Genomic DNA, 22,599 nt, shown 5'->3' with positions numbered 1-22,599 from the left:
CTGGAAAGGAGAACTATGCTAAGAGCTCATGATGCTCTCATCTACCTGCAGATGTACTATGATGCTCTTTCTGTCTAAAGAACAAGTAAATAAAAGAACAAGCTTAGTTTTCATTGGTGGCTTAAAAATTGTTGTTTGTACTTGGGTTGGAGTACAGTGTTTTGTTTATCTGGAAACCTTCCACTTCAGACTAGTGCTCTTTGGGTTGCTCAGTACCCTCTTCCTCATCTTCATAAGCAGTCAAAGCCTGACAAACAGTGAGCTATCTTAACTGTGCAGCTGGGAGCTTTGAATAGCTAAGGTGTTGTGTTTATTCTCATGGAGCCAGTTTTTTGAGTTCAGGAGACTGCAAAACTTAAAACCAGAAAACCTGGGAACTGCTGTATTTTATCAGGAACAGCTGCACTCAGCCTCTTCAAGGTGAGGCAAAGACTTAAAGGCAGCCCAGATGGAGCAAATATAGTATAGTATAGTTTTTTTGGAGCTGGCCAGCTATGAGGGTAGATTCATTTTTACAATTGAGAAACCTTACAAAGGCTTGTCAGGGTTGTGTGATGAGAGGAAAGGAACTGGGCAGTCTGGTGAACAGCACTCTTATGTAGCTGAGTGAGCACAATCAGGGGAGTAACACTTTGAAGTGCAGAATATCTTCAGCTGTGTCTGACTCAGAAGTTCACCATCTGAACACCAAGCATGCAGGATGCCATCTCCTTAGTGACTTCAGATACCCACAGTCTACAGCTGATGTTCTAATTTTCCACAGTTCAGTTTGGTCTTCCACAGCCAAAAAGGCCAGTTAGAAATGGCCAGTGCCAGTGAGGACATGTTCTTCATGGCCAGTCCATTCCTCCTCTAGGCAGGGACAGAATAGCTTGTGTGTGGTCAAAATCAGTTCTGGTTGTGGGCTTAGCAATAGGCTATAAATTTTTCTTGGGTATTTGTAGGAAGGAGCAGCCAGTCAAGCTGCAAGTTCAGCTTTAGTGAAACTGTGTAAGAATAGACACAGAGCTTCCTGCACCCATGAGCTTTGCAGTCTGCCCTCCGAGGTTCACCAGCACACCCATCTGTGCCAGCTGGCAGATCAGGGGGCTCTGTGGTTGTTCAGCAGAGCTGGGCTGGTGCTGGTGAAGATACCATGCTCACTGAGCCGTGGCACTGCCAGGGGAAATGGTAGGTGTGCACAAAGCCAAGGCTTCAAATGAAACCGCCAGTTAATTTCACAATCAACCAGTAGAAGGAACTAATGGTTAGGAGTGGCGTGGATATAAACCCAGCACCTGTGCAGAAGAGCACACAGCTCCTAGCAGGCCTCCTGAGCACTCAGGCTTCTGCAGGAGCAGTTAAACAGGCTATTTATCTGCTCTGCCTCACCACTCCAGTGCCAGTGTGTGGTTATTGCACACTATTCTTTTTCCTGACACAGGCAGTGATCAGATCAGAGTTATGTAATGCTCACCCATCTTCACCATATAAACTCTGATAAGTGATGTTATCTAGATTTTCTCCCATAGAAAACATTTTATTCTCAGCCTTTGCAGTGCAGTAGGTAATGAAACACAAAACGAAAATTATTTCCTTTGCATTTTCATCCCACCATGTATTACCTGAGCACTGTAGACTGGACCATCAGTCCAAGTCACCAGCCATCACTGCAGGCTGGCACAGAGGGATGCCAGTGCAGGAAAGGAGCAGCAGCTGCAGGGCACTCCTGCGCCTTGCACAGTCATTCCTGTACTTCCCACAGACAGCCCGGCACCAGGGGTAGGAGCTGCCTCCTCTGCAGGGTTTATGCACTCTTGATGCTACTACTCTCTGAAAGACTCAATTCTGTTGAATGGCTTGGTCTGAAAAGGAGCTGACTTGTGTGTAATGAAATGACATTTTTTTTCCTTTTCCTTTAGCTTGTCCTCATCCACCCCTCTTCAGTGTAGGGACTGGCTTTTCTGAAAAGAAAGCCCTACTCACTCAAGCCTATGACTGCAATGGATAAGGATCAAATGAAGATCACAGACTGGCTTAAAAGGAACATTTTCCAGACGTGAGATGTGCCCTGTTTCATTAATGCATGTCATCTTTGCACTCGGAGCCTTTCCAATTTTAGCTCATGTGCTGCCAAGCACATGTAGTTGTTTTAGGAGCAGTGCACCAATAAGGCACCTCTCAAAGCATGTCTGAAGGATTGCAGAGAAGCGGGACCAGTTCTGGCCCCTCGCAGCATAGCCAGAATGGTTTCTGTGCCAGGGACAAGGCTGTTTGAGCTGCCAGCTGAGGACTGTTTCTCACACTGATTTTGTCTCACCTGGGCGATGGCAGTTACCGCACCCATGGCTCTCCTGTTTGCCTGGCTTGGTTTTCCCTGTGGTTTCTGCAGACAATGGCATTCCTCCACCACAGCCCAAGTGTACTGCTAGGGTGTGCATGTCGATGTCTCCAGCCTGTGTCCCCTAACCTGGCACTGAGATGTGAGGGTGTGAGAACTGCTGTCAACATCGCTGCTGTCGTAAGTGTCCAGACAGGTCCCACCAAAGTCCCAATTTGTACCACAGAGTGACTTATCATGGAGATGCAGTGAGTGTGGCTGAGAAATAGGGAAAAATGGTTCAAGAAAATGCTGGGAGGGATCCCCGCATCTACTTCAGCGTCACAATTTTGAGCGGTGCTGGCGGAGGAACTGCTGCTCGACAGTGCCATCTTTGGGTAGTTCATGCCTATGTTGGGCAAGAGGCATCAGAGTGGAACTGGAGTTTTCCTTTGTGTGGTGCTCTCTCCCCCATGTGTATATCTGAAAAAACCATGCGTGTATGCATTTGCGTGCACATCACTATCATAATGACTTATTAACAGTTGTTAAATTGCACATGTGGGTTACAGTATGAGCTTCATTTTGTTCTCCTCTCTCCTAATCTGTCCTGGCTGAACGCTTTTTATTTCAGTAAGATAGCCAGTTTGAGACCTTTGAGAGAGAGAATTTTGTTTTGTGCTGCTGAAGAAAATGTCCTTTTGTGAAGATGTGACTTTGTCTGTTCTCCTTTGGAAAGGGCAACTGAGCAAATTTCCTTATTTTTTCCACTGCAGAAGTGGTCTTTGCCTTGAAGAGAATTGGGCATCCTTAAATCTGGCACCTGAAAAGAACAGTGATAGGGGCAAGTTCAATCAGTTGTAGCTTGTTTCTCCCATGCATGTAGGCTATCTGCCCTTGCTATCAGCATATGATTAATATTTAAAATATAACCAATTTGTCTTGGTCTCAGGGTCTTGGATGCTGCAGAAGGTGGGGATGCTGCAATGTGCTGCCAGCCCAGCTTACTCCCCAGGGAGAAAAGTACTCTGGCTTGTTTCTCTGAGAGTGGAATTCATCTTCCTTTGTGCACAGAGAGGTTGTGGTGTTTGAGCCTAATGGTGGTGAGATACTTAATTCCTTCTGATGTGTAATGTTAATCTAGCTGAGTCAATATGGCTGGCTTTGTTCTGGCAGCCTGGCATGATCCAGTGTCTTCACACACAAGTTTGACAGAGTGACTTTGGAAATAAAAACTGCACTTCATTTGCATATAATCATACCACTTACACTGATAATCTTCTAGCTTTGCACTTCAAGTGTGAGTGCTAGACATTTATTTGAAATGCTGGAAAGTTCTCTTCCCTTTAGCAAAGGTGTATTCCTAGAAATAGCTTGTAGAGAAAAGCCACATGACATAAATGGGCTCAAAAAAGCGATTTGCAGGAAAGTGAAAAACCTCAAAGAGATGAAAACCTTTCAAATGAACTACAGCTAGAGTGGTGGAAACTATCACATAATCAGTGCAAACTATTTTTGGTTTGTTTGGTTTTTTTTTTAAACAAAGAGAAAAGCTAAGATTTAAAAAAAAACCTTAAGGGACAGAAGTTTTGCTTACTGAAATATCAGCCTGAGATGACAACTTCTGAATTTCAATGGATACCGTATCCAAATGATCCAGCAATTATTTGAAGCTCAGAGTGGTCCAACCTGCCTGCAGACATAGGTAATGTGTGTGTGTGTCTGTCTGTCTGTCTGTGGCAGCCAGGATGCTCTGCACTTTAAAAATGCACTTTTATCACTTTGCATCCAGCTGGGGGTGTGTTGATCTGTGCCAGGGGAGGAAGCTGGAAACCAGCATGGCTGTCCTCCAGGACGACTCTTGGCATATGTCACGTAGGGGTCTGTTGTGCTGGAGTGTCATGTGCATGGGGGCCTTGGAGGAGCCAGATAGAAGCCCTGAATGTGTGCTGGCTAGCCAGCTCTTCCAGGATGGACTGCCTTCATTTCTTGTGCTAAAAATCAGGATTGTCCTAAGAGACTGAATGCCTCTCCTGTTTGGGGTTGGATGAAGGTGTGTGAGCAGCCTCTGCTAAAAATCCTATTGTGCTGTTATATTAGGCTGCTCTGAATAAACCCCCTTTCTGCTTGTGTTGGGTGGGAAGAGTGATTTTTGAGACCAGGGTGGTTGTATAGGGATTGTATCGAGGTGGCCAAGAAATTTGTGAAGGTATTGTGTGGGAATTAAATGATAGGATTGCCTTGAAGTCTTGTGCTTTTGGACTCCTGCCTGACCCCAGGAAAAACCTTACACACATGCACAAGCGTGACCTGTTTTGTTCCTGCAAACAGGGGCTTTGGCTGCGATGCTGGCCTTAGATTTCCTGGGCTAGAGGAAAATCATTTCACTGAGCCTAAACGTCCACTCATGATTGTTCTGGAGCATACAGGTAAACAATGAAGCAAACAGGTAAACTGGCCAGATGTGTGGATATTTCTCCAATTCCATCCTAAATCTGCAGTATTCCTCAATCAGCAAGCCTTTACCACCCCAGATCACAGAGGGAGGGTCATCTCCCAGAGTGAAAGAGCCAGGGTTCCCTGCAGGTGTGTAGTGGGTTGATGCTGGCTGGATGCCAGGCCCCCACCAAAGCCTCTCCCTCACTCCCCTCTGCAGCTGGACAGGGGAGAGAAAAAACAACAAAGGGTTGATGGGCTGAGGTGAGGACTGGGAGAGAGAGATCACTCACCAGATACCCTCACGGGCAAAACAGGCTCAAATTAGTGATATTAATTGACTTTATTACTAACAAAACAGAGCAGGATAATGAGAAGTACAATTAAACCTTAAAACCACCATCGCTCCACCCCTCCCTCCTTCCCAGATCTAATTCCTGCCCCCAGTGGTGCAAGGAGACAGGGAATGGGGGTTATGGTCATCACCTGTGGCTTCTCCCACTGTTCAGGGAGAGGAGTCCCTCCCCTGCTGCACCATGGGGTCCCTCCCACAGGAGACAGCTCTCCATGAACTTCTCCAACGTGAGTCCATCTCATGAGCAACAGTTCCCTACAAACTGCTGCAACATGAGTCCATCCCATGGGCAACAGTCCTCCCAAAACTGCTGCAGTGTGGGTCACTCTTCCACAGGCTCAGTCCTCCAAGGACAGGCTGCTCCAGCCTGGGAGCCGGGCCCCTCTTGCCACAGGCCTCCCACGGGGTCACAGCTTCCTCCAGGCATCCCCTGCTCCAGCGTGGGCTCCTGCACAGGCTGCGGGTGGATCTCTGCATCCCTGAGGATCTCCATGGGCTGCGGGTGGATCTCTGCATCCCTGAGGATCCCCATGGGCTGTGGGTGGATCTCTGCATCCCTGAGGATCCCCATGGGCTGCGGGTGGATCTCTGCATCCCTGAGGATCTCCATGGGCTGCGGGTGGATCTCTGCATCCCTGAGGATCTCCATGGGCTGCGGGTGGATCTCTGCATCCCTGAGGATCCCCATGGGCTGCGGGTGGATCTCTGCATCCCTGAGGATCCCCATGGGCTGCAGGTGGATCTCTGCATCCCTGAGGATCTCCATGGGCTGCGGGTGGATCTCTGCATCCCTGAGGATCCCCATGGGCTGCGGGTGGATCTCTGCATCCCTGAGGATCCCCATGGGCTGTGGGTGGATCTCTGCATCCCTGAGGATCCCCATGGGCTGCAGGTGGATCTCTGCATCCCTGAGGATCTCCATGGGCTGTGGGGGGATCTCTGCATCACCGTGTATCTCTGCATCCCTGAGGATCCCCATGGGCTGTGAATGGATCTCTGCATCCCTGAGGATCCCCATGGGCTGCGGGTGGATCTCTGCATCCCTGAGGATCCCCATGGGCTGCAGGTGGATCTCTGCATCCCTGAGGATCCCCATGGGCTGCAGATGGATCTCTGCATCCCTGAGGATCCCCATGGGCTGCAGGCGGATCTCTGCATCCCTGAGGATCTCCATGGGCTGCAGGTGGATCTCTGCATCCCCGTGGACCTCCATGGGCTGCAGGGGCACAGCTGCCTCACCATGGGCTGCACCTCGGGCTGCAGAGGAAACTCAGCTCTGGTGCTTGGAGCACCTCCTGCCCCCCTTCTCCCCTGTCCTTGGTGTCTGCAGAGCTGCTCCTCTCACATGTTCTCACCCCACTCTTCTCTGGCTGCAATTACAACTGTACAATAACTCTTTTCTTTCTTCTCAAATCTGCTATCCCAGAGGTGTTACCACCATTTCTAACTGACCTGGCCTTGGCCAGAGGCACGTCTGTCTTTGGAGCTGCCAGGGATTGGCTCTGCTGAACATGGAGGAAACTTCCAGCAGCTGCCCACAGAGGCCACCCCTGTAGCCCCCCTGCTACCAAAGCTTGGCCATGCAAACCCAATACTTCAGCTGGTGAGAGACTCATAACCTGCCAGTATCCAGTCCCAGCTCAGGCCTTTGCCTCTCCTCCAGAATGGGTGTGGCAGTGTTCCCAGGGGCAGTCCCATTGCTCCCACAGTATGCAGCTGCAGTCTGCAGACTGCTGGGATGGAGCTCCAGAGCCCTGCTCAGGGCATTGCTGGAGAGGGCTTAGGTCCTCCTCTGGTGCTAGACAGCAGAGGGCAGCTGTAGGCTGGGGAATGTGTTCATCAGTCCCGTGTTAAACACAAAGGCACGATGTGGTCACTTCAGCCCTGACAGAGCTATCCTGTTCTGCATGAGGTGTGTCCCTCTCATCTCGCGCGGGGGTGGGTCAAAGCACCAGCTTTTGCAGCCAGCGGGAGGGGGCTCTGCCTTCATGTTGCCTCTTGTAGATCTCTAACAATGTACAATCAAGAAACTGGTGGGAAAATAAAAGAGCTTTTGCATAGAAAGCTGTAGTATTTCCAGATAGTTGTGTAGGCTGTCCACTAAGAGGGGCTAGAGTAATTCATTATAGTATAAAGAAAATGGCTGTAGTTTATGACTGTATGAACAGACTCTTTTAGAATTATATTTCCCTATATTATTATTAATGTAATGAAAAGTGCTCCTCTGTATGTGGCCACCTAACTTAAGACTTACATCTACATACAGTATGATTAGTTATTTCATGAATGAGAGAGACTACAAGATAGTGGAAGCAAAATTAGTATTTCAAATGGTGTTGACAAGTTGTGTAAATGATTTGGAAAAAAAGGAATTCAAAAATGCAGAAAGACACATGCAAAATTTTACACATATTTAGAAATAGTTGTGAGCAAAAATGTGAGATATGGGTGAGCTTGATATGCTGCAGATCTGAAAAAGGGGATCTGCATCTTAGAACAGATTGTAGATGGAGCGTGACTGGAAATGAAATAGAAGATTATGCTGTTGTAGGAAAAATGTCAGTGTGATTATGGGATATCAATTGTTTGAGCTTGTAGAACTATATTCAGTCTTGGGTGCCTCGAAAGAAAGAAAGAAAGAAAGAAAGAAAGAAAGAAAGAAAGAAAGAAAGAAAGAAAGAAAGAAAGAAAGATAGAAAAAGAAAGAAAGAAAGACCCAACTCAATCCAAGAGAGAGCCAAGGAAACGGGCAAGAAGTAGCTGAGAGTATTTAGAGCACAGATATTGGGGGTGGGGAGGGCACAAATGGGTCTTCAAATACATAAATGGCAGCTATGAAGGGGAAGGCAATAAATAGTCTGCTATATCCACTGCAGACGGGAAAAGAAATAATGGCTTTACACTGCACTTGGAAATACTCTGCCTGGAAATTCAAATAAACCCTTCTAATGCTGAAGATAGATGAAACTAGAAATACCCCTTCCTGTGAGTTGTTATACAAAGCAGGTTAGACAAAATTATGCCAGCTATAACATGGCAATGTTGAGCTGGCCTTTAGTTAGATGGTCTCTTCCAGCCTTTTCCACAAGTCTGTGCTCTCTGTCAGTCTGTGCAGAAGACTGAAGTGATTATAAACCATCTTGGATAATGTGACAGCTCTGTGTGTTACTGCTGAGGGGGGCAGAGAAGTGTGCTTGCACACTTGGAGTACAGATCAATGTAATCCCAGAGTGGCACAAACTCCTCCCTTGGCATGAGTCCTCCTCATTCTCTACAAGTGGACTGTAGCCCTTTACCAGGTGGTAGAACCCTGAATTGCTTTATTCCACACCGATTTTAGCACAGGCTTGTTCCCTGATCTCACCAGTGGCTACAGCTGACTGAAGTCAGGAATTTCCCCATACATCACTGCACTCTATAAAAAGAAGTCCAGCAAGAGAGAGCAACAAAAAATGGGGAAAAGAAAAAAGAGATGTGAGAATAATTAATGTCATTTTCTTCAGATACTTCTTTGCCAAGTATCATCTGGAGGCCAGAGTAAGTTGTGCTGAAGCAGTCCTTTCTGGGTTATTGGCTTATCACCAGGGGTGAAAAAATGTCTATGAGAATTGTTCTTTTTTTAGATTAGCCCTCTGAAGCAGAATGGAAATTCGACATTTCTTGGTTACAGCCAGACCCTGCTTCCCATCCCTTCTCCCATGAAAGTGAGCAGAGTGAGAGCATGAGCACAAAGGCATTTCAGAGGAGCTGAATACATTTCAAATGCATCAAAACTGACACTAATGCATAGTTTGCTTCACACTCGTGTTTCCTTCCCACCTCCCTTTCCTTTAATCCCAACTTGGGTTTCCCTCTTCCCCCAAATCCCTTTTGGCTTTGAGGTGAGCTGAGGTCTCCCAGGCTACCTGCACAAACAACTGTGGGAGGAAAGAAAGTAGCTAAAGGAGGATAAGGAAAAACATTTGGGAAATAAGTTTTTAGGTTATTTTTCTCTTCCAAATGTGTTAGACATACTGTGAATGAGTAATTTTAAATGTCTTTGTAGACATCCAAGCAAAGATGTAAGTTCCCAGGGACTCTCCTTTGGGCAGGCCAGCAGAAATCAAATACCTTTTCGTGCTTTCTCAGGTGCCCTTCTTCCCTTCCTCTCCCAGGCATGCTGGAGTTAGTTTCAGAAAGAGGTGAGGTTCCCCTTTAGTGGTTTGACACTTTGTTCAACCCGGCAGTGTAACAGCATAACTTGGGCCTTTTGGAGAGCAATCTTCAGCTTTGGCAGCTCTGGGTGTGTGCAGATGTTTTCCATTCAGAGCAGTATGCAGCTCAGGTTTCACCTGGTGGGCACTGGCTGCACTTGGCCCCTTTTGCTCTGCCTGGCGTGATGCTGCACCAAGCTCTAGCAGGTGCAGGGACGTGCTGACTATGCTGCAGAAGCCAGATGTGGATAGAGTGGTTAATTTAACGTGTTTCTGTGTGCTCATGGAAAGCAGAAATGTCCCTGGTGGGCCATTTTACATAAAAAACCAGTCTCTGGTTTGGGAGGTTCCTGAACTACAGGCTGCAGTAGCCTGGGAAAGTATCCAGTGGTTTTCCAGCCTGGCACAGCAAGGATGGTGTTCCAGCTTTGCAGTGTAGGTCCGGGGCCCTGCAAACCCAGAGCTGCCTGGGCTCAGGTGCTGTAGACAGCCAGCACTGCAGCAGGGGGACAGGGACAGCATGGGCTCTGCTGCATTTCTGCTTCCTATCAGCCTGAGCACAACTGGAAAAAACCCTTGTGGGCAGGTGACCAGTAGGGCGAGAGGCTGATTTCTGTGCAAGGTTCTTCCTCATGAGAAGGCAGTGAGTTCATGTACTTGCAGTCTTTCTCTGGCTGTCCACAACCAGGAGCTCTATGCTGAGAGGGGGGCCCAGGGGCTCACAGAAGTTGCTAATATGGTGTGGCAGAGTTGAATCTAAGCCAAAGGAAGAAGTTCTGGCTACCAGTGAGAGAAGATGGTTGAGTTCAAAAGACCCAGAGTGAAATTTCTTCAGACACTTGAAAAGGCATCTTAGCACAGAGATTAATCACTATATTGAAAAAAAAAAACAAAAAAACAAACCTACTTTTAGTCTGAAAGTCCCATGTGGAGAATATTACTAAATCTTCGAGTTCATGCGGAACATCTTAGAATTGGGAGTTCAAGAAAAAGCAGATTATTAAAAAAAAAAAAATCTATAGTCAACTACCCATGCTATCTGCTCAGAAATATTAGTCATGGGGAATTCCTAATTTCTCTGGTTTTACAAGCTTAATGCATCAGGAAATAATTGTGTTTTATTTTCCCTGACTACATGCTGCAGCCACTGCCATGTCTGCCGTGTCTCTCCTAGATAGGTACATGCTTTCTGTTCCTCTTATGTCACACCATACTTTTTGTCACCAGCAAGGGGGAAAAGGCAGAAAAAGGAGTTATTTTCTCTTTATTCTGACTGATGCATTATTTACTTTTCCACTGGAGACTGAGGTTTGTGTTCACAATATTTCTCTTCAAACCAGGATTTTAGAAGTTATAAAGGATCACTCATGGAGACTTGTTTTTTAACCGTTGTCTTAAAATGAAACCTCAGATATTTTTTCTTTTATTTGTGACAACTTTCTGGTTGATTGAACTTCCCTAAGTTACTGAAATCTATGGTTTTTTGCTCTTATATGGGTCATTTATTGAGCCAGATGTGCTGGAAACAAACCATTTAGTGGCTTAGGCTTTGCTGATCAGAGGCAGCCTACTCTGGCACAAGGTAGAGAAGCAAAAGGTCAGAGGAAGAAGGTTGAAAGGTGGTTCCTCCTGCATTTTGCAGGTTGGTGGTTAGTAATTTGTCAGTGGAGGTTGGTAATAAAATAGGTTAGTGAGGGATGCTATGCAGAAGGAGAGACTTTGCCCTGCTGGGTGTTTCACTCCCCCATGGACTGGTTGGAGGGACAGATCCTGAATAATCCCTGCTCCATGTGAGGAAGAGGATTGCTGGTTGGGGTCTATTAGCCACTCACCTTCCTCTCTCTCGGCTGCTTTTTTTTCTCTTCAGCTGAGGGCTGTTTTGTCAAGCTGTGACAGGGAAGGGACTTTGCTAAGCACCAAAACACTCTGAATTGCCAGTGCCCACTTGAGCAGAGGGTGATTAGTGGTCTTGTGAAACCACACTGACCCTGCACTGAGAGAGGTTAGACTGGTCTGTGTCGTCACTGGGAAGGTGGGTGAGGTTGCACCAGAATAAGCTGTAAATGCTTTAGAGAAAACCAGTGGATCGTCATGAAACCAAGGCCCCAACCACCTATATCAGCATTGCTTAGAAACATCTTTAATAACACAAGGGTGAACACAGGAAGAGCTCTGGCACCTCCTGCCCTTACCTGTGAATTCCCCCTGTAGAGAAGAGAAAGCATGTTTTTACCTTGCATGCCAAAATGCTGCTGTTTGCCAGGCCTGCTGCTTATCCTTCACGATGTCCCTGCCTCGCAGCAGTGCCACAATCTGCAGCATCAGGAGAGCATCTGGTGGATGGGCAGCAAAACCTGCTGCAGGAAGAAAGGGGCTTGCACAGCTCAAATTCACTGGTGAAAAGAAATGTCCCCGTGTTGTGGTTTCAACTTCTGCCTTGGCAGATTCAGGCTGTCAGCATGCTCACACCTCCACGATGACAGCTGGGGCTGTAGGTGCACAGAGCAGCCTGGAAAGATCCTGACTTTGGTGGTCCTGTTTGTAATAAATATATTCTGACCATTTCATCTTGGCCTTAGGTTAGGAATGGTTATTCCTAAAAAAGGAAAGGGAGTGTGAGACAGTGCCAGAGAGACAGATAAAAGTTGTGTGCTTCTTGCAGAAAAGTTTTTTTTAAGCTTTTGTTTGCTTGCTTGCTTTTAGTGTTTTTTTGGCTTTCTATCAGATAAATTTTGCTGTAGTTGATAACACACCAAAAATGCCTTGGGCAGGGATGACTGATCCATGCTGGATGGCAGGATGCTTAGCACTGGTCAGGATAACTCAGTAGCAGCAACCAGTTGTGACCACCAAAATCTGCCTCTGAGTGCTGCAAAAGCTGAGCTGCTTCTGGGATCATTTAAAGAGGATGATGATGATAATAAAAGGGGAAAAAAATCCCCCAGACCTGGAAAGGGCGAGTTCAAATGGCTGATGGAAATAGCCATAGTTTTCTAAGGAACCTCTTGTTTCCCTGTTTAGTGGCCCTATCTCTGCACACCCAAGAATTTTTCATGAGTCACCTTTTCCATCGCCAGTAGGTAGATTAGTTTTCTTACTGTTGAGATTTTTTTGGTTTTGTTTTGTGTTGTTTTGGGTTTTGTTTGTTAGGTGAGCTTTGTGGGGTTTTTTTCTTTTCTTTCTCTTTCTTTCACTTGCATTTATGGAAATTCTTGTGATGCACATGCTTCCTCACTGGGAACTGCAGGCTGGGTTGGAAATACCACAGGGCTACTGAATTAAACTGGCCCTGCAGACATGGGAACTTCCCTTCCTCCTCCACGGTAGCCTGTCCTCTTTCATTGCCTCATCCTGCTCATGTCCAGCTTTTCCCAGGGGAGGGGGAAGCCACTGTGTCTGCAGCTGGTGGCAGAGGAGGAAGGGTGTTTTTGCTGAGCAGCTGGATCCTGTGTGATGGTTTGCTGGTAAGTCCAGCTTCTGGCATGTTGTGGTGACATTAGGTGACCCTGGCAAGCACCAGATTTTGATGAAACAGAACAACCTGAGGAAGGAAAGCCTCTGAAAGATAAAACTGCTGCACAGTTCACTCTCTAGAATGTGTCATTACTGAAACAGCAATTTCTAACACTTGGTTTTCCTCTGGACCTTATTCCCCATTTCTCTCCTCTGAGAGCAATATAAGGCAAAAAGACAGTTTTCAGTTGCAGCAGAATCCCGAGACTGGCTGGGCATGAAAAGTGGCACTGGGTTGGGTGATCCCCATGACAGAGTCTGGAGGAGGAACAGGAGGTAAATGCACACCTGGAGCCAAGGGAAAGCATTTATTGCATCATGGATGGGCCTGAAAGAATACCAGAGCTTTCCTATGCATCATTCCAGGGAGAAGAGGTTTGTGAGATGGCTCCAGTGCAGATCCAGGAATGAACCATGCAGGGGGAGAGGCCAGACCAGTGCCTGTGCTGGTGCCAGGCCGTGCAGACCAGTACCATTAGAGCCAAAAGCAAGGAGCAAAGTGTGTGTGCTGCATGGGGGAGCTGCGTGTCTCCTGCGACCCCAGCTGAAACCTTTGCACTGTCAGGGCCTTTGCCAGCACTGGGGGGAAAGTCTGAACGGCACAAAAATCAGCTTTTGTGATTTCTTTCTTCTGTCTATGCCATCTGATGTGCTGTGCCTTTGTGCAGCTGGAAAATGAAGAACCTTGGCCAAACCCGGACGTGACTCACACTCCTCAACCTCTGCCTAACACAGCCCCATGCGAAAGCAGAAAGTCAAGCCCTCCTTGCATCACTTTTACCAGGAAAATAAAACTCTTAAATGTTAAACAGGGAGATGTTTCAAGGGGAGGTAAAGTGAGAAGTGAGCATATGTGTTTATGAGGAAGAGGAAAGTGTTGAAATAAACTAGTGAAAATAAGTCAGCCTGGCATTCACTGGCAAACAAAAGCCCATGTGAATTGATTAAAAAAAAACCCCAAAGCAACCAGAAATGGGTTGGATTTCATAACTGGCTCCAGTATTTTCACTTGAAATCTGTTTCACAATGATCATGTAGATAAATTGTCATCAGAAGCACAGTCCAAACCTGGGGTGAGTCTTTAAATGCAAACTCTGGGAAACCTTTACCTTTTCGAAACAGAGTGCTTTTTCTGCTGTGCCTGCTTCTTTGTGGGAGGCCTTTTCTCTCTCTCTCTCTTTTTTTTAATCTTTATTTTATTTTTTTTTTGAAATCCAGCAGGGAATGCTGACAGGTTAGGATCCCTGTCCCAGGCAAGCAGGTGGTGGGATCCACTTCCTTTTCACTGGGGGAGGGCAGTGGGTGTCCAGGTGGTCTTTCCCTGGGCAGCCCAGCAGGAGCTGAGCATCTGAAAGCAGGGGAGCTCATTGCAGGGCTTCCATTTCCTACATTGTGCTTTGCCTAGCAAGGGAGTTGGTAAAGCCTGTGCCTCTACTGAAACCTTCCTGCTGCGAGTGAAATAGATCTGAGGCCCCTGATGTGAGGGGTGTGAACATAAGAATCTTAAAAAACAAACAAAAATCCCCACCAAAACCCAAATGTGTGTATCTGGAGCAGTTTTGTTGTATTTGAGCTGGGACCGCTGCAGACCATCCATTCCCCAGGAGTCAGGAGGTGAGATCATCCCTTGCTGCACTCAGCTTACTAAAAATATCATCTGCTCTTCCCAAAGGGGCAAAACTCACCATTTGAGTCCAGCCAACTGGCAAAAGAAAGAATTCCAGCCATGTTATTAATTCCAGTCACTTACCTTTTATTATTGCCCAGTTTATTTCACCTTTAACATGTTTCAAAGTTCTGTTTCTTTAAAAACAAAACAGAAGCCACACCCACTCCCTCTCTAAAATCACTGAAGCGCTGTGAGTATAACCATGCGACTGGAGATGAAACCCTGGAACTGCAGTGGCAGAGAGCAAAGATCCAGTGGTGGTAAAGAGCCCTGGCTGGTGGGTGTGCTCCTCCCAGGCACAGAGCCTGCTCTGGCCCCTGGGCCAGGCAGCGGGGACAGGGAGCAGCCCCAAGGGCTCTCCTGCCTGGCACGGTTAGTGCCCAGAACGTGACAGGAAGCAGCCTCGGAGTGGTAAAATAAAGGACTTAATTCTCCATGATTGCTTTGTTGTCAGTGGGGGAGGAGAAAGGTATTGGAGTATCAGCTGCATTCTTCCATTCAGCAGAATAATTAGCAAGGAAAGGAAGAGAGCAGCAGTAAAAGATGTTACTGTTTAATTAAAGTTTAAACAAGAATCCCTTCCTTCCTTCCTTCCTTCCTTCCTTCCTTCCTTCCTTCCTTCCTTCCTTCCTTCCTTCCTTCCTTCCTTCCTTCCTGCCTTCCTTCCTTCCTTCCTTCCTTCCTTCCTTCCTTCCTTCCTTCCTTCCTTCCTTCCTTCCTTCCTTCCTCCCTCCCTCCCTCCCTCCCTCCCTCCCTCCCTCCCTCCCTTCCACCCTCCCACCCTCCCTTCCACCCTCCTTTCTCCTGGCTTTCTGCCTGCTCTGGCTGGTGAGCAAATGCCTGTTGCTGCCTTTCTGCCACAGAACCAGATCAGGCAGCTCCTTTCCTTCTGCCACCAAGGGCTCTTCTCAGGAAAAATTGTTAATAACCTTTGTGACAGCGTAAATGTAAGCAAGTCACTAAATAAGCAATGCAGAGGAGCTGTGTGACCTGTGAGGGGTGTGCATGATGGTGTGGTGGAGACATGGTGTAGAGTCTGCTGTGGCACTGAGAAAAGCTGGTCCTTTGGTCCCCAGTCAGTGCAATGTGACTTTTGGTGCTCCTGGAGCCTGTTTTTATATGGCAACATAGAGCAAGGGTTTAACAAGGGACTGTGGGCTGTGGTACCCACCAAGGGCAAGAGGCTTACAGAATTGCACTTGCAATTTTGAGGCTGATGGAAGTCAGGCTTGAAATATCCGTGCCAAATTTATACTGAACCAAAGCAGGCTGGAGAGCCAAGGGCCAGAAAGGTAGAATTAGAGAGTGTTCACCTTGGTAGAAAAATGTTAGCAGGCAGAAATGGAATTCTGAAGTCAGTAAAGCAAAGCTGCTGGCAGAGTGCTGCCAGGGTTTCTGATGGACAGGACTGCAGATGCCCAGCCTTTTAGCATGTTAAGGAATGAGGAGTGCATGGTGTCAGACATGGTTCCCAGCTGGTGCATGCACTGCCACACGGGACAGCTCATCCCCTTAGACCCGGTGATGTCTCTGAGCCTTCATTCGGAAACTGAGAGATTGCTTCTACTTCAAGCTAACGATAATGAGCCACCCCAATTTTCATTTCCCCAGCAGTGTCCTCTTTTTCTGTCTTCGATAAAAATGATTTTGAAGTATGTCACAGCTTTTTGGTAGCAGCTTTCACACTTTCCCCCCACACTTGACATTCAGTTGAACTCTCATTTTTCAGTCAGCCGCCCTGGTTGGCAGCAGAGTTCGTTTAAATTGTGACAACAAAAGCAAATGGAAAGCCCCAAGCAAGAAATTGGGTAAGATGTTAGCGGCCCTCTGCCAGCAACAACATGAAAGTCAGAGAGAGGTTTAGATGTGTACCTGCACTGTGTGTGTGTCCTGCCTGTGCAGCCACCTCCACTGCTGCAGCTGCTCTACTCGTGCTTCCACCTGGTTTTGTAACATGTCCATTTGGTGTTTTTGACAGGTATGACACTCGCTGCTTCCAGCTTTGTCATCAATTCATAGAATCATAGAATTAATATAATGTAGGAGATGCCCGTGCAAGATGTTTGTGCTGCCTGTGTCCTGCCTCTGCTGAGGGGCAGCATGGCCTGATGAGGGCAGGATGAAATCATGCAGGTTGGGAGATGCCTGCTCAGCCAGTCTGAGAGGTGGAGGTTCCAGCCCTTCTCACACCTGTGCCCTCATCATCTGGCAAGCACAATGCTGGTGTTGTCCAGACTCGACTCCAGAGAAATCTGGGAAATCTGAAAAACAGAGTGCATCTTATACTATGAAGGTTAAATTGCGCATACTCAAAAGCTGGAGGATGTGGAGAGAGGTTTTTGCAGCAAGATAAAAGCAAGCCAGGCAAGGCCTTCACTGTCTGGATAGTTATGGTCTGCCCGTGTGTGGGGTGAGGGCTGTCTGCCTTCCAGGCAGTGGTGGAACAATCAGTATCTTGTTGGCAAGTGCTTGGATCCCCCTTGTCTCCCAGAGCTTTCTGAGCCTACCAGAAATATCTGTATATCACTGCTGCCTCCTCATTGCACCCTTACCTCTTCTCTGTATGGGTGGGAGAGCTTGGCCAGGTGGGTCATGAATTTAGAGGACACTCTTTCTACTAAATCAGCCCAAAAGCTCCAGATGGGAAAAGCAAAGACAATGAATAAACAGAACAGAATAAACCAGTTTTGTAGCTGGGGAGATTGAGGTGGTTTCTTGGTCCTGTTTCAGTAAGCACCCTTGAATCCCAGACTGCCCTGCCTGAATGGGGGAGAACAGAAATTTCAGTCCTACATCAAAGGGATAGTTTTTCTAAGAGTGAAACATGCTGTGCTACCTCTTTGCCCTCAATATACCAGCTGCTCCCGGGCAGCCATCAGGAGTGGCGGTGTTGGTCCTGCTGGGGATGCTGCAGAAGTTGGCTGTGGCAGTGAGACCATCCCTGCACTCCCTGCCCAGCACCATGTCGCATGTGCACAACCCAAGTGAATCCTGCACAGCCCCTCCAAGGCTCCCCCCCTCTAAACTTTGGTAAGCACCTGAGGACTCACAGATGTACAGAGGCTCTGCTGTGAGGTTTCTGTGGGGAGGAAGCTTGGCTGCCTCAGGCCAGGCATTCATGGTGTGTGCCTCTGGGCTGCCAGAGGAAGAGGCGTTACTAGAAGTTAGGTGGGTTAGCAGAATGTGCTCGGAAATGCTTTGTTTATAGGCTGTTTTGTATCTCCCCCACCCTTTTTATTAGTGGTTAGTGGAGTAGAAGCGTTTTTTTCTTCCCCATCTAAAACAGCAGTTTTGTTTGTGCAGAGCTTTCACCTCTGAGGAACACACATCCATGCTGGTGAGACTGGAGGTATAGAAAAAACACGCTGGCAATCAGGTTATCTCTCAAATCACTGTGCTCTCACCACATAAATCCTATACTGGGGAGGTAATCTTAAATATCTGTTGAGCTTTACTGGGGAACAATCCATCAAATCACAAAGGTGCATATGTTATACAGCAATACAGGAGAGCCATCAGGACACAGGGCTGGGGAAGAAGGGTGTGAGCCCTGCTGAGCAGGGCCAGGGCCCTGCCACCCCTTGAGCTGAGCCAGCAGCTGATAATCCATCTCTGCATGCACAGCACCCTTCATTGCTGCATTGATCTTTTCAAAGAAAATGAAAGTGCAGAAAAGGGGAGATAAACCAACCTCCTTAAAAGGTCTTTGCAGCCAGGGCCTCTCCTCCTTTCCCTCCCCCTTGCATAGTAAGCAAAGGAGACATTCTGCTTTCAGATTTTGATGATTACAGTGCAGATATCCCCATTTCTACCTGAATCTCTGGCAAGTGTGCTGAGAAGCCTGCATCCCCTCAGGAAACTGTCAGGGCTTTGCGTACTATCCTGTGCTGCAAAACAGCCTCTGCCCCGGTGGATGGAGGGCTCTGCTCAACCACGGTCTGCAGCAGGGGCTCTCCTTGAGGGGCTTCCTCCTTTTGGCATTGCCTTGAATAGCAGGAGACACAAAGGCAGGGCTGGGTGTGGGAACTGTAAGGATGTTTTGTGGCAGCACCGCTGAGCCCAGCACATACAGGTGGATGGCAGCCCAGGCTGTGGTCAAAGTGTGTGAGTGGAGGTGTGAGTGGAGCTCTGTGCATGGTACATCCCAGCCCAGGGCATGTGGTCTGAGGCTATGTAGTGGTTTTAACTGTTCAGGTGTTTGTGGTAAGTGCATCACAGGGTGGGATGTGCTGCTCTGCCATAGAGAATCCCAGTCTCAGTTGGAGCTCACACCCTCTGCCCCTGGCTTGGACAACAGGGAGCCATCCCTCCTGAACAGACAGAAGAGCAGGTCCTCTGACACCCAACCTCCCACCTTTTCCATTTAACTCATTAAGAAACTGACTTCCATGCTAGTGACACAACTTTATTTAGGTTAATTTCTTTGGAACAGCTTTGCTGCCACTTTCTTTAGACAGTGCTTTACATTATAAACTTGAATAGAGTCCTAATACAGAGTCCTTATTCTCACTGCCCTGCACCAACTCTTCTATTTAGTTTTAATGCCATTTGACTTAAACATTTTTGATATAAAGTTTTTCCCCAGTACAAGCAATTGCAATTTATTCTGACCTTGTATTGTAATGATGACCATTTTGTAACTGTTACATTGCTGTAAAGTTCTCTGAAGCAAGCTACATATGCCTTTGCTATGGGATTGTGCATTATTAGCAACTAAAAATCAGTATGTTTGTGACTTATAGAAACACCATCCTTTCTTTTTCTGCATGGTTTCACTCTGATTTTTTTTAAATTTTTGGTATTTGAAATAGCCTGTTTCTTTGCGACAACTGCACAAACACTGATCCAAGATGAGGATGAGGGACAAAACCCAATCCTTTACCATTGCTGGGAATTTTTGGCAGGGGAAATCTAACGTTTTACACAAATTTGCATAAGGCAGAGAATTGTCAGCAGCAATCTCAATCATTAGATTAGGATCTGGAATGCTGTGGTTGTCTGAATCAGAGCTGAATCATGTATCTGAATGTTTCCCATTAGTAGTATGTCCCTTCAACCCACTCTAATAAAAAGCAAGTGTGAAACCCTGCTAGTGAGTCCCAGTTGAACACAGCAAATATAAATTGTGTGTTGTATGTGTTTAGCATTAATGTGTTACATGTGGGAACTGACTTTCAGCTTCTTCACTGGCTTCAGATTCGGACTTTGCTAGCTTGGAAGAGGCTTCCTTAAATTCCTTGTTGACAAAGTAGTAACAAATGGCATCCAGGCAGCAGTTGGTGTTTGCGAGGATGGAGGCGAAGTGAACAAAGTTGTTAATGCTCTGTATTGCCGAGCAGTCAGAGCTGATGGAGTCCATTATGAAGCGGAGGAGATGCCCAAGGTAAAGAGGCAAAAAGCATACGATGAACACAGCCATGTTTGCAGACATGATGTAGGCAGCCTTCCTGGTGAGCTTTTCATTGTGACAGTTTTCATTCTTCTTTCTCATGAGTTCTGCAATGGTTCGTATGGAGCAGTAACTTAAGATGACCAGCGGTATGAAAAACCCCATAATAATGGTACACAGTGTGATCACCGAGGGCGTCACAGAAGATTTCTCAAAGCAAAAGTCATCTTGGCTTCGGTCCTCTAAGCTTTTAATGAGGGAAATCTCACAGATGATGACTATCCAAAGAAATCCAGAGGCAAAAGCTGCCTTCAGCGGTGACCTCAGTGCCTTGGATCTCAAAGGGTACTTGATTGCAAGGTACCTATCAGCAGCTATGAAGGTGATGATACCAATGCTCATAAAGCGGTTCATGAAATAACCACCTTCCAGAACCAGGCACCATGCATCTACCTTCAGGTGCTGGAACTGGGACAAAGTTTTAAATGGCAAAGTGAAGAGCAGCAAGCAGTCAGCCACAGCCAAGTTGACCATGTATACTCTGGTTTCTGTCCATTTGCCGAGTTTGCAACAGAACACCCACAGCGCCAACACATTCAGCACAATGCCCAAAACCAAAACTGGGATGTAAACACACAGCTGGACAAGCGAAAATACTTCGTAGGCTGTGATATTGCAGCTGCTGTGATTCATTTTGGGGGTATCAAAAGGTACAGTTCCTGTAAAAGCAAATAAAGCCTTTTTCAAGGGAGGTTCTGGACTGAATCAGTGATTAATACTAATTGAGAGAGTTCAGGGCTTTACCAGCCATGAAAACCTGACCACTGAGATGGCTGTGCATGGCTGGGTGTAGGGTACCTGGTGGGAAGAAGAGGAACAGGGACACAAGACTGATCAGTTGTGAAGGAGAGAAAAACGTAGATTCTCCCTGGGTCCTGTGCGGGGAAGACTGCTGCTGGAGGATGGCAGGGAAAAGAGCTTGGGCTCCTATTTTGGCTCAGAATTGGATCAGGCAGCAGCAGATATCCTGCAGCAAGGAGTTATGTGAGCCATTGCAAACATTTGATAATGGAAAGGGGATGCCTAAACCCAGCTCTCATCCCTTCCCTTATAGCAGGGCTCAGTGCAAGCCAGCTGGAGTCCTCACAGCTTAAAATGTTCCAGGAGATGTGTGGCAGAAGGACAGCTGTCCTCTCCTTCAGTCCTGAGATGTCTCTGCATCACCTCATTAGTGATACAAGCAATTATTTGTATACCTCTTATTAGTGTATCTCTCACTAGTTTCATCTGCCATCAAATCCTGTACTCAGAGGTCTGCAGTGAGAATCGGAGAACCCTCACTGCTTTTCAAGGATTGTCAAAGCTGGTCTTTATCTCAGAAGTATTACAGCAAACTGCCACAATTCCAAGACAAAAGAAACTCACTGATGCCATGGCAGGAATGTGATCAGCAGCCATGTGAAAGAGATAAGCTGTGTTTGGTCTAGTGGGTGGTTTCCTCACCTTGGATCTAAGGGCAATATTGCTGTTTGCCCTCCAGCTTTGGAGGAGTTAATGCAGAAGCACTTTCCAGGTGCAACAGTTCATGGACAGAAAAGACCCAGGATGACATGTCTTTGGGTTTCCCCTGCAAGGGAAGTGTGGCTCCATGGGTGAAGGTTCCTGGGCCTCAAAAGCATCCCCAGCGAGGAAACCATTAAGGCAGTGCTGCAGCATTTATGTGCATCTGTGGCTCATGGTTAGCCTTGAAAATCATGCAGCAGAAGAATCATGCCAGGAGACCTCTGAAGAGGTGAGGGAATGTGGTACAGCAGATACCTGCAGAAGCTCTGTCCTCTGGACATGAGAAATGCGTTATGAGCCCATAAGATATAAGGGAAGATCATAACAGGCAGACCTAGCAAAGGCCGAGACAGCCCTTAGGCATCCAAAAACATGTCAGATGTGGCCAGTATCAAAATGATACTTTGAAAATACATTGGCTACAGCCCTCTCTTTCTCCATCACTATTCTGGTGTCCCACCATGGCTGGGGAAAGGTGATGCCTTGCAGAATTCAAATAACCTTGTCAATAAATAGCCAGGAGAATTACCTGTTCTCTTGCTGTCCTTGGAGAGAGCGAGTTCCTCCAGCCCAGCCGTGGAGCGCTGTGCAGGCACGATGAGCAGTGCTTCTTGCACATGACCAGGAAGGTGTCCTGTGATAACCAATTTCTGGTGGCTGTGAGAGCAGCAACAGAGCCTGAGGAAGCACCCGTACCCCTCCTGAACATTTCCCCAGGGTAGAGCTTCCTCTGTCAGCACTGGTGTGGCTTGTACCACCTCCTGTTGACTGAGGAGCCTGCAATAGTCCTGCAGTGAGGTGAAAGGCTTGTCTGCTGTGCATCCCTGCAGCAGTTCCTCTGGTGATGGAATGGCTTCAGGTTTTTCCTTTGCTTTACTTTCCATTGCCTGATGTCTCAGTGAGCAATGCCTGTTGACCCTCCTTGCCCAACAGACTGTGCTTGGAGGGGACCCATCGCCCTGGAAGGTCCTGAGGTCTTCTCTCTGCCCTCCAGAGTGCCACTCCTGTTGGGATTGGAACAGGAGTGGCTTCTGTTGCCACACTGGCTGAGCCCTGGGACAGAACAGCCCTAACAGGCCCCCAGTCCTGCAGCTGTTGGAGAGGTGAGGGCAGTGGTTTGCAGGCAGTTTTGCGATTGTTAAGAAGTGTTTCACTCTGAATCACAGTAGTTCTCTTGTCTTC

General features: G+C 47.2%; 1 protein-coding gene across 1 annotated transcript; it reads right to left on the bottom strand.

Moving 5' to 3' along the window:
* Positions 1-18,970: 18,970 nt before the first annotated feature.
* Positions 18,971-22,239, bottom strand: LOC138114743 (G-protein coupled receptor 35-like). Its single transcript, XM_069024578.1, is given in 3 exon segments — positions 18,971-20,573; positions 21,947-22,061; positions 22,063-22,239. Coding segments are annotated over 3 exon segments (1,254 nt in total). The 3' UTR covers positions 18,971-19,611.
* Between the last annotated feature and the right edge of the window lie 360 nt (positions 22,240-22,599).

The sequence above is a fragment of the Aphelocoma coerulescens genome, chromosome 9 (assembly GCF_041296385.1).
Source record: "Aphelocoma coerulescens isolate FSJ_1873_10779 chromosome 9, UR_Acoe_1.0, whole genome shotgun sequence".
NCBI classification, from domain to species: domain Eukaryota; kingdom Metazoa; phylum Chordata; class Aves; order Passeriformes; family Corvidae; genus Aphelocoma; species Aphelocoma coerulescens.
The sequence above is the reverse complement of the archived record's forward strand: the minus strand, read 5'-3'. Positions and strand labels throughout refer to the sequence as shown.